We start from the raw sequence: 12,656 nt of genomic DNA, 5'->3' as shown, positions 1-12,656 counted from the left end.
AAATATTTACTGAGAGCTAGTCTCACAATAGACTACATAACCCACTAGTTGGAATAGTAATAGCAACGTTATATCTGGTTATATTTAGTCTATGGTCTGCCGCGATTTTATCTCTTCGTTTTATTCTCCCGTAAACATACGTTCTAAAACGCCTCACTCGGCGGCGCTGAAGTGGAGAAAATTTAAAATTTTGATGATGTATTTTCAACCCCCTCTCCCACTCCCTCTTTTTACTTCGCGACAAGCTCTCATTAAACATTATACCGTATTGACACACTTTTGGGTCTTATGTCGCTTTTGGTAATAGTGTAGACAGGAATTTAACTGGTTATTGGTTAGCTCCCACCACAGATTTACCACAACTACGGCATTGATATTGCTCAAAATTTTTCTTATTTTGACTATAGAAATTGAATTGCCCATTTTCAGTAAGATCCATTGAGCCATGTTCTCAATTAAGTATGGTTGAATTTAAAAAATTCTTGACTTTGACCCCTATTGTCACTGCCACTATATCTCTTGAATGATTTGGTGAGAAGATTAGAAGTTTATTTTATTTTGTAGATAAAAGTACTTCATCATTTTACATTAATGAGAAAGACTTCCACTAGGCTATGTTGAAAATGGCGCTGCACAACACTAGGGGCTTTCCTCGCTTCTATTTAATAATGGCATATACCAAAGCAAAAGAAATCTTTATTTTGTTTAAAAACAAAGCTATAGGTTAATTCTTATGTAAATCTCATGCGATTTTTGGTCACGTGTCAAGAATTGTTTTAAGAACTTTTTTGAGAAAGTTCTCTCTCAGGATGCCAATATAAGCCGCTCTCAACTTCAACCTTGTTTTTAGTTTCTCAATGTTATTAAACCTAGTTCTATTTCATTTTCAACAAATGCATTTTCATTTCTCCAAAATCCTTGACAATTCAAATTAGCTTCCATCACTAAAACACATGTTAATTAGAACGTACCATGGAGAATGCATCATGAGCTGTTCAGTACTCGAAATGGACCGGAATGCCGTTCTGTTTAAGTTTTTAATCATATCGTTCTGGTTCGTTAAGATTTTTTATTGCGAAGCTCCAGTTTTTTAGAATAATTGGAAGCTTTGAAAGGAAACATGTTCCGGTTCGTGAATAAGTCCATTTCGAGCACTGGTGCTGTTATTAAATAGAAGTGGGAAAGTATCCCAATGTTGTGTAGCGCCATCTGCAGCATAATCAAGAGTAAAAATTAAACTCATTATAAATTTTTAAAATGTTTGACCTCTCAAAAAACGCCATATCTAAATTTATAATTTTAATCATATTCCAAACCAACAATCAATGAAACGTCGATGTAAGTTAGTTCCAGATAATTTTTATTAAACCCCCAAATGAAAAAAATAACGATGATAAATATTCCACTTTTTTCTATGTATCAAAAATGTGAAATAATAATAATTTAATTTTTTAGTTGGGGGTGTAACAAAAAAATGTCTTAGTCTTGCCCCACTATGTGACAAAGCTAGGGGCCGTGATAATGCAACTCTGTGAAACACTAAAGTAAAACACTTATGGTAAAAATTAGTAGAGAAGTCCAATTTTGAAAAAATATTTATTTAAATTAAAACTTTGTGGAAAAACTCAATTTAGCAAGGAATACTTAAGTTAAAACTATAAAAAAGTTTTAAAACAAGATGTGAAATGAAAGTCTTCAATACTGTTTTTCACTGTGTAGAAATTTTAAACTGGCCTAATAAATTGAAAATGCAATAGAAACATTTAAATATTCACATGGTTTTGTCTCAAAATTAAATTATGAAGTGGGACTTAAGTTTTGAGCTTCTTTTAAAAGTTTCTTTGCGCCACTCAAACGCCGGCGTTTCAGACTGGCAGGAGCTTCCATCGGCGAATTCAAACTTTTATTACTTCTTTGTCTGAGCAGCGATCTGCAGCTTTCAAAGCCCTTCTTAATGACGCTTTTTGGTGTTGCAACATTTACTTCTTCATCATTATTTGTTGGTGTTGATACTTTACTACTAGGCTGCTGCATTTCTGTCACGGGTGTATTTGAAAATGCTTTGGACCTCATTGATGTTCGATCTTTATTTTTCCGTTTCTTAGAGGCAAAATAATTCTCCTCATTTGATTCTTTAGAAGTATTTGCTTCATTTTGTTCTTCCCTTGGTGTTTCAACATTAGGAGACACCAAAGCATCAGTAACGTCCCTTAAACGCTGCAGCCATTCTTGCTTGTCATGCTCATTACTAGCCAATAGTACAAAACATTCAGATTCAGTTTTGGAAGATACTTGAAAAATGTTTTTTCCTGTAAATATTTAGAAAAATATTGAAATTATAATTTAAAATTAATTTCATTTCAAGAATAGTCTTATTTGAGGTAAAATATTAGGGCTCATAAAATTATAAACAGTTGTAATTTAATATTTTAAAAATGTGAAAAAATATAAGCCAAAAGAACTTTAAAATCTTGTTACAGGTATAAAATAAGCTAATAAATATACCCTTGTTCGTAAATGAAAATGCGGATTTGAACGATCCACTACGACCTTCTTCATTCACATCTTGAAACTGAAGGTTATAAGCTGAAATGGGTTGTTTGTGTGCTTTGTACGTGATTCCCGTATTGTCCTCAACTAGCCTTGTCAGCAAAAATCCAGAGTCAAACAGAAATCCATATAGTTTCTATTGAAGAAAAAAAGTTACAATAATTGAAAGGCTAAGAGCAGTTTTATTTTTTTTATTCATATCAATTATTTTATCTATAATCATTCTAATTGAAATTTTATTACTTAAATTTCTTTGTGGACAGTGGAGGATTTTATTCTAAAGGTGATTTAAGAGTCAATAGTAAGTTTAGGATTATTTAAAGTATTAATATAGATATGGTCACACATTTAATTGCATCATGCTGATACCTATCTAATAATTATTAATGTGTAATAGACCATATTGGAATATATTTAAATTACACCAGTCAAACACAAGAAGCCCATAAATTACAGGATTTTCATTTGCTAATCAGACCCTACGTAATTTATCACCGGCTTAACAAACAAAATCTAGTAGTTTATGAACTTCGGAGTTGGCTAAATCTGCCTTTAACAGAAAATAAAAAAAAATCTTTTAGGAAAATTATGATCATCTTAACACAAAATTTTGGTACTTTATACTCAAATTAAATATTTGGTGATAATGTTGAAGCTGCCATGCAGATATTAGTAAATTTTTTAGCAGATGATGAAAAGTGCATATTACATGCAACTGCAGTTTTTTACTCTCAAACTTTTTAATTACAGGTGTAGCACCCACATGTAGTTTGAGAAAATCTGACGTCGCTTTAGAAACCAAAAGCTTGCCATTTGAACAAGCATCAATTAATTTAATCTAGTACTTGAAATTAAACCAATTGTTTTTGAAAAAATTATCAGTTTATATTTAACTATGTATGTATGTGCATTTTATCTCTGCATGGACCTTTTTCCTAGATAGGTAGAGCATTATGAGACGCTAATGTTTGGAAGCCAGAAACATTAAGGACTTATATTTATCAATTACGCATATTAGTGGGTTATAATGGATGAAATACACGCTATAAATTGTTAATATTAAATTTTCTTTATAATTTTACAATGTTTTGTATTTTTCTACATGGTAACACTGAGCAATTACAATGCCAGATTAAGTCATTATTCTCTAATTTGACAATGGCAGATACTAGATCATAGGCACTATCTCATAACTTTGGAAGAACAGCACCACTTAAGACTCATTTCAGTCACGAATAGGATAAATAGAGAAATAAGATCACAATGAGAAAATATTGCTCAGAGTAAACTATGAAAACTGTTTCAACTTCAAAGAATAATGACAGATAGTTTACACTTACTGTTCCTCTGTTGTTCTTTAACTCCCCTTGACAAAGAATAGTTTTTGCTTGGTAAAGAAATGGTTCCCTCTGAATAATAAATATATATGTATAAGGTGAAAAACATTTAGTATTGTTTCACAATTACTTAATTATCAAACGTGAAGTAAGCTAATTCATAACCTGGCTAATGATCATATTATAATACTATTAATGGATAAACTATGAATAAACAGCTTAAATAGATGTACTTTACGTTAACACTGAATGAATATTTAAAGTTTATGCTTAGTATTTACAAAATCTTACAAAAACAATGATTATAATTATGATATTTTACACGGTCTATGGTTCCCATTGACTTAGAAGTAAAAAAAAGAACCCTTTTGGGGAACAACACAGTACTATGAATTATAGGCCTTTCTAACAAATGTAAAAATTCACACCAGAAAAGCATTTTAGTCATGGTATTGCGTTTGTTACCCTAATAAATATTGATTTTTTTTAAACGTGTATTTTTTATACTTCATTGTGATTTTACATGGAATTTGATGTGCTTTAAGAAAAATGTTTTATTTGTGATTTGATCCAAAAAACAAATTTAGTTGACAACAGTGAAGAGATACTTTTGTAGCACATGACATTTCCTTACCTGCCTTTCTTCAGTAAACTGCAATTTTTGTAGCAAGTATTGGCAATTTGCTTCACCGGTTCTCTTATCCACAATTTTTATAACCTCCTCAATCTTAGATATCTGCCAGGAAAATAACAAGTACTATGCATAAAAACATGCGATAAAATAGTTTAATAATATAGTATTAGTGCAACAAAATGTGTAGCTATTTGATTGCTTGCCTAGCTGCATACAACACGGAGAGGAAACATATTCATTGATTCAACCACCAACGCAACGCCTACAATGCATCTTTAAAATTACCACCAACCCAGTCTGGGAATTCTAAAAATGCCCCTTCTGTAATACTGGGAAACATACGTTTAAGATTGGAATTGTCTAAGGAAGACGATAGCCTTGAAGATTTTCATAGAAACAGGCATAGTTTACAGCTTTAAGCTTGTGATGTGATAAGCTAGACTCGTCTCATATTATTATTATTATTGTTGTTGAATAGAGGGGAAGGCCGGCTAAGCCCAGCGAAGCACTTTGACCAGAAGTCCATTGTGCTACCCCTATCCTAAAACTCAAAAGTCCTATTTCAGAAGAGAACCAAAGTAAATGCTTAACCAAGACCTAAGAAACCTCATAGGTTTTTCGGTGATGCATACCAAGATGCTCAAACCTCTGAGCCGAGTAGTTGATACATCTACACCACACATGAGAGGCAGTTTCCTACGCGACACTACAGGCCGATAGTCGACAGTCTTATCTTGAATAGAAGTTCATTCATCTCCTTTGCTCTTTTTAACTATCTAAATGCGTGCTTTTATGAGGAGCTAGAAAAGTTTTTCTGAAGAAATTGACAAATTTCCAAGATCTTCAGTGAGAACTAAGTGTTCCTAAAATGTCACTTTTTTCGAATATAGGCCATGTCACTGGTAAATAGTGACAAATAATCGCAAATTTGACAAATAATGGCATATAGTGACAAATAATGGCATTTAATGACAAATAGGAAAAAAAAATTTACTCTTAGAACACTTTATTTGCTATAACTTTTAGCAATGAACAAAATAAAAGGTTTAATTTTTTTTAAATGTTTCAATCATCTCATTAATCATCTGCCAAACATTTTATATATTTATGCGAAAAATATACAAAATAGCCCAATTATTGGCAACCCCGCATACTATAATTACAAAAATAGCCTAAAAATGTTTTTATGGTATTTCATATGCAAATCTATTATTTGCCAGTATATGTCAATTTGTCACTAAAAATCATTATTTGCCATGACACATTTTGCCACAATAAATGTCAGGTGGTATTTACCACCCCGGAACACTGGAACTAATCATGGTTTTTTATATCAGTTTTTTGTTAAGTCTTATTTTCTTCATTTTGCCATTTTCTTCCCACACCACGGCTTCTTAGCGATGACATCTGGCTACATTCGATGTAGTTTAAGCTTCACCCATTTTGCAAGCTACTTTTGAAGCACAATTCCATTGGATACTTTGACACTCCAAGTATATAGTTTCCTAGTAATACTAAGATACAAGTCCAGAGTTGAACTAAGGCATTCATGCAGTGCTTTAAGTTAAAAAGCTGACCCCTTCAAGACGCTACTAGCAAGAATTTACTACTGCATAAATTTTAGAAGAAATTCATTTAAAAATTTGTGAATGGGAAAAAATATTTACCACTTGAGGTAGGAAGTCTTTGTCATCATGTCCTTCAGGAGTCTAGAAAAAAATTACTCTGAAGTTTTACAGAAATAAGAATTTTTAAGTATTCACTCACATGTTTTAGAATACTTTTTAAAAGTAACGGGTACTTCATTAATTTGGATCGAGGAACATCTGAATAATTAAATGAAGTTAATTTATTAATTAATATTGAAGTATTTAAACAATACAGGGTGACCACAGGCAAGCTCAAAAAACCTTAATAGGAGAAATAGTGTAATTATAGACATTGAAATTTGAAAATACAGGAAAAACTAAAATACAGAAGGTGTGGTCACCCTGAAATTACACAATTTTTGGTACTGAAAATAAAAAGTAGAACCACATTTTTAAGGATATATTTTCAGCAACTTTAAGAATTTTGAACAACCGCATAACTTAACTATACACTTTCCTAGTGTATATAAGAATTTTTAGTTTATTTATTTTAAATTTGACATGTACTAAAATACATACACCAAGGAGATAACTCTAAAAAATTCAGCTTTTCGTTGAAAAATCCATGTAAAAGTTTTTTCAAATTTTAAATGGTCTCATTTCTTTTAAAATATTTACCCTACTTTTGCTCTGTAAATATATTTTGTTGTGGAGCATATATCCACTTAAAATTGGGTATTTTTTGTGCAGATAGCCGTTCTACCCAATTATTTGGAAAACTTAATTGCCAAGGCTTTTAACACTTAATAATGGTAAAAAACTACCAGCTATTTCTCAAATCTAAATTAAATATATTACTACCTAAAAAGTTCCAAAGGTCCAGCCTCCTGCTAAATTCAGACTGTATGCAAAGATCGAGAAATTGTTCCAAGTTTTTGCAACTTGCTCTTTTGGAATCTAGCAGTTGTTTGGCTTGCGTTTGATTCGATAAGTAAGGAATGTAAACAGATTCCAACTGGCCAACCCAATTATTTAGAATTTCACCCACAGATGCCACAGTTTTTGTCTCAGAGTCCTTTGCTTCCTTCAATGAAAAAAAACATAATATATATATATTTAATTATTTATTTTAGTAATTTATCGTATGTAAACAAATTTTATTTCAATATTTCCCTTAATTTTAAAATTTCTTCTATATTTTATTCAAAATTTTGGTTTAAAGGGAAATAGAGAATATAAATAAGAACTTACATAGAAAATAATTAACAGCTTAGTTGTAACTTACCTTAATTTTACTTTTTAATTCTTTATGTAATGGTAATAAAGCATCAATGGGACCAAATATATTTTCAGCTTCAGAACTTTTCAATATTTTTAGACAGATGAGACTGTTTTTATAGGCTTGAACAACCATTTCAAGATCTTTTACCAAATACTTCTCTCCTTTATACAGTTCATAAATTGCCTACAGAGAAATTAAATGTTAACAATACAAATTCAAAAAAAAAGTGTAAAATAAGCCCAGTTGTTCACGTCAAATAATTCAGTGAATACCAATTCATAATTGCTATGTGGTTTTGTACAATTTACAAAAAATTTGTTTGGACATATCAATGAAAACTGGAAAAAATTGCAAACAAAAACTTTCCTGTATTGAGTTCTAAGCAAATCCATATTATTAGCATTATTTTAAAATAAAAAAAGCAAAGTATAGTAGTCCTTAAAGGCCTAGGATTTCTTCTGCCTGTTTGCCTTGAAATTTTCTTACCCTCAATGCTTCCCCTTGCATTTATGCTTACCACAAAACAACCGAGACATTTTCTAGCTGCCTGTTGGCGCCCCGCTGAGTTTAGAAGGAAGATGCTCGCCCACCTATTCTTTAGATCTCTCTTTCTTCCCCGGACAGTTGACGCATATACTACTACTACCTTCGTCTTTTTCACACTAACATTTGACTATAATGTAAATTCTATTTAGAATTGCATATAGAATTTGGATGTAGCAAACTTCATTTCATTATTAATTATACCAAAAACTGATTTTTGTACAAAATTGTAACTATTGGGTATCAATACACATCAGCTTTGATCATTTTGTAAACAGATGTAGTAAAAATACTTCAGGGGCTATTTCTCCAAATTTAATAAAAATAGGATACTTTAGGAAATCTATTTAGTATAGATTAGGGGCCTTGATGAAAAATACAGACTTTTCGGTATTAAACTACATTCAAGGGCTTCACTAGACAGAGAAATGAGTCATAATTGTGTAGTCCGAAGCAAGCTCCTTCATTGGTGGGAATTATCAGAGCAAATGACCAGATTGGCTGAGTGGGATGCATGTTTCTTTCCTGTGGTGGAACCCGTTAATCCATATAATAGACCAATGAGTTATAAATAAATATTTTGACAATATTTTTGCACTATCTCTTCTAAAAAATATAAGGGAACTTTATTATAAACTATCAAAAACCAGTTTTCAGCTATACATAAACTTAAAAAATAAGGGATCTTGATTGCAAACAATCATTAACCAGTTTTAGCCAAATATAAGAATTTTTTGTTATTATGATATTTTCTATAATGAGAAAAAAAAATTTAAATTCCCTACAGACATGTCAAAATCTTGGGGCTAAATATGCCACAAAATCTGACAGTACCGTATGAAATCTCTCCATGTAAAATATTAAGATAAATTACTTATGTTTATGCACACAGTACATTATAAACCTGTACCTAGCTAGCAATGTCAATGAACGTTTTCAATTAGTAAAAAGTAAGACGCGTAGGTCCAGTCTTGACTTTGTTAACAACCCATTCTCTTTTCCCGAGAAAAGTATTAAGAATAAAGGCATTTCATTGTTGAACAGCCTTCTTATTAGATTAAAGGAAATCGAATCAACGGTTTCAATTAGCAACAAATTAAAAATGCATTTTAATGATTAGATCTTGCTTTTAACTTACGTAATTTACTAATTAATTAATCTTATGGACTCTATTGAAAACCACTATTCACTGAATGGATGTTCCACTAAAAGCAATTTTTATTATTAAGTATGAATTACTAGTACCTCTTGTCGTTCACGTTCCCAATAGCTCATTTCAGCAGCGATAAATGGTCTTTTATCCTCACTAAATTTTTCAATCCACGGCCGACCTCTTTTAAAGCTTTCGTGAGATGTTTTCTTTCGTGAGCTTCCTGGACGATTTCTACTCAGCCGACTAGCATTACTTCCATCAGACAAGTCTTCTCTCATTCGCAGGGAATAATGATCATCGTCTTTTTGACGATAGCTACTTCTTAAGCTATTACTTCTTATAGTTGGTGAGGCAAAATCAACTGCATTAAAAGGAGACTCTGACAGATTTGCAGCACTTTTGGCTCTCTATAATTATATTAATAATTACTAAATTAATTGATAATTAGTGTACATTTGAAACAAATATAAATGAATGTAATTTAAATCCTAAATTGTAATTTAGTTTCTATGAATTGGCAGAGATTTGGTTAAGATAGCAATTTTTAAATAGCTAATTTCAAATCAAACACCACTGGTTCAATCCATATAGAGTAGTATCAGTTCTACATCACGCAACGTCACCCATGCTTTTTCCGATAGAGAAAAAAAAGCACATAAAATGGCGGCCATGGCCAAAGCTACGAGATGATACTACTCTATAATAGCGCGTTCCACTGGTAAGACCTCAGAGAGCTCTAAAATTGGTATCCGCGTGATAGATCTGCCTCCATTTCTGTTGGAGCGCCACTGATATATTTTTCTGTGGAACACGCATGGAAATTTTAATCAACCTTCCTCTGAAGTTAAAATGGCGGTAGTACAAAGACAAGGCTTAACTATTTCCCTTGTTATCATCATTATTCATAACCACATCATTTACATAATTAATAATTTTGTGTCTAGTTATGTTCGGTGCATAATATTATAATGCTATAGCTTCCCATTCTTCATCAGAGCTGTCAGAAGATGACTCCAATAACATGTAAGCTATCCGAAATCGAGAATTTGTCTCTAACAGCCAACATTTCATACATAAAAAATGCTCTCAATTTGTTAATCTGCCAAAATTTTCAGATGAACTAAGAGCGCTTGCTGCTAGATCACGATCGCCAGTGGAAAACACCAATGTCGGCAAGACCTGCTCTCAATTTCCCAGTGGAACTTAAAATCAGAAAATCGAGCAATCTCTGAATGCCCGATATCACCCAGTGGAACGCGTTATAAGTCTACAATATTTCATAGCTACATGAATTGGCTTTAAACAAAAATATTAATCAAATTATAGGAAGTTATAGAAGTTAATTGAAAATAGAAAAAATATAACACATAGGTGTGGTCTCACATACTGTTTCAATAAAATAACACATTAATTACTTACTGTAAGCATGATGTTACCAACTTTTCTCATTTGCTTTGCAGGTGACAAGAAAACAGAGAGAGAGTTCATACGACTCAAACGACGTTTCTTAACTGGCTTGCTGTCATTTTCTCCAGAAAAACTTAAGACACTCAATGTATCATCACAGACAGACTTCTTTCGCTATAAAATAAACGTGTGTTCTTACATTTATTTTAAAGAAAGACCAATTTAGAACAGCCCGTAATACTCTAGTAATGAGTTATCAATTTGTCATACATATAGAGAAAAAAATGTATTCTGAAAATGGTTTCCAGTAATTTCATTTACTTTCAATTGTCAAATACTAATTTTTACCTTATTTTAAAAGTATTGATTTAAAAATAAACCATTTGATTTAAATTAAATTTTACTACTCTGTTCTAACAGTACATGCCAATACACATTTTGTAGTACATTTAACCAGATAAATGACTCTTACGGATAGCGTTCCTTTCATGTGAGGCTCCACAAACTCAAAAGTATTTTTGTCTTTAAATCTGAAAATTTAAAACATGACAATGACATTTACAAGTACAAGTAATGCAGTAGAAATATAGCAAATTCAGTCGCACACATTTTTGTGAAAATAGATTTCTAGGAAAGATCAAAAGCATTGATTAAATTCGATTTTACCAAGTAAGTTTCATTAAAAAATGATGTTCCAAATTCTTTTCAGGAAAATAGTGCTCATGATAAGCTAGTTACGGCACAGTTTACATTAATTTTTATTGACACCCATATCTACAATGACCACCCAATTTTAGTGGACTTCGAACTTAAGTTACTTATGACCTAGGCATAGGATACGCACATGATCATTTGTTTTTAAATCGAGGCACACATACAGATATTCCTCCCTTTTATTCCTCCATGGGTATAAGTGTTACAATTGTCTGGTCTGCAGTGCCATTCACTGTTAGTGAGAAATATCACAAATATCCAAACCAGCTTATAGGAGACATGGGGTTTCATTTCTCACCCAAACCTCTTGACCTCAAAGGGACTTTAATATCATTCAGAAAAAATTTATGTACAAAAATTGCATTGTATACTGGCCAAATACAAGAGTGCTATTAATGCTACAGCTACGACTTCACAAACAACACATCAGTCCTCAATGAGCAACATTTAATAAAGTGATGAATTGATAAAGGCTTTAATTTACTTTAGAAGCTACAGCGTTGATCACTCATTTTGGAAAACCGTGGATACCTCTTAATCTCTGTAAATATGGTACCCCACGCAAAGGAACAAATTTCATGTGGGCATAGAGATTAAGAAAAGGGTCAGGTGCTCTTTAAATAACTCATCACTTCCATGCAACCCAATAATTGAATCATTGAGTTTAATGACACTTCTAAGCCATAAGCCTGATTTCACAGCATAAGCGCAAAATTACTGATTAGGGAGTCAAGACTGATATACCTTTTAGGGGTTTCTTTAGTTAAATCCGCATGCGAATGCCTATATCGTCTAGTAAGTTGAGGTGTAAAACTGATAGCATTCATCTTCTTATTAAAAGTTTGAAAATAGTCTTAAAAACATATGTTGAAAACTCCACTTGACTGCACAATAACTTAAATATCATATAACATGTAACAAATTATAATAGAATTTATCAATTAATAATTTAAAACTATAAACACGATTGATTACATTTGATGACCGAATTTTATGATAACGATCTTCTTCGCTCCCTTGTCTGATATTACCACCCTTAATTCGAAAAATTTCAAGAACTTACCATGAAATTTCATTGGTACATAAAAGGATTAAACTGTGACGCGACAATACCACTTAACCAATGAAAAAGAAGCAGAAAATCAAGTCTGTAACATAGACTAAAGAGGAATTTACCGAGGTTACCAGTTCGATTCCATTGTGGTTTAGCAGCAATGGTGCAGCAGTACCCATCATAGAAATCACAAATATATGAGATATATCTAAAGGTGGTTCTTTTCAACTGTTCTCGGACTAAAAGTGTACACTTTTTAAACTTAAAAGTTTAATTAGCCTGTTTTGGGGATGAGAATTACTCTGCCCCATAAACTATTATCTTGTACCGGAGTAATATGGTAATATGGCTACTCTTCTTACTCCTTCTAAAAAGCTAGGATGAAAGTGGACT

General features: G+C 31.9%; 1 protein-coding gene across 2 annotated transcripts; it reads right to left on the bottom strand.

Moving 5' to 3' along the window:
- Positions 1–1,619: 1,619 nt before the first annotated feature.
- LOC149963147 (rho guanine nucleotide exchange factor 3-like) lies at positions 1,620–12,377 on the bottom strand. 2 transcript variants are annotated; one of them, XM_090180398.1, is made up of 12 exons: positions 11,954–12,241; positions 10,968–11,025; positions 10,508–10,669; positions 9,181–9,495; positions 7,396–7,575; positions 6,972–7,194; positions 6,289–6,347; positions 6,189–6,230; positions 4,522–4,623; positions 3,891–3,959; positions 2,506–2,686; positions 1,620–2,309 (listed from the first exon to the last, which is right to left on the bottom strand). In XM_090180398.1, exons 1-12 carry the CDS (start codon positions 12,034–12,036, stop codon positions 1,798–1,800), a joined length of 1,986 nt encoding a protein of 661 aa, XP_090036524.1. In that variant the 5' UTR covers positions 12,037–12,241; the 3' UTR covers positions 1,620–1,797. The 2 variants fall into 2 exon arrangements, with proteins under 2 accessions (XP_090036524.1, XP_090036525.1); XM_090180399.1 differs by lacking the exon at positions 11,954–12,241 and adding an exon at positions 12,273–12,377 and having other exon boundaries at positions 1,621–2,309.
- Positions 12,378–12,656: the final 279 nt, after the last annotated feature.

This window comes from Leiobunum rupestre, chromosome 1 (assembly GCF_980474605.1).
Source record: "Leiobunum rupestre chromosome 1, qqLeiRupe1.1.hap1, whole genome shotgun sequence".
In the NCBI taxonomy this organism is placed as follows: Eukaryota; Metazoa; Arthropoda; class Arachnida; order Opiliones; family Sclerosomatidae; genus Leiobunum; species Leiobunum rupestre.
Note: the sequence above shows the minus strand (reverse complement) of the source record. Positions and strands in the feature narration are given on the sequence as shown.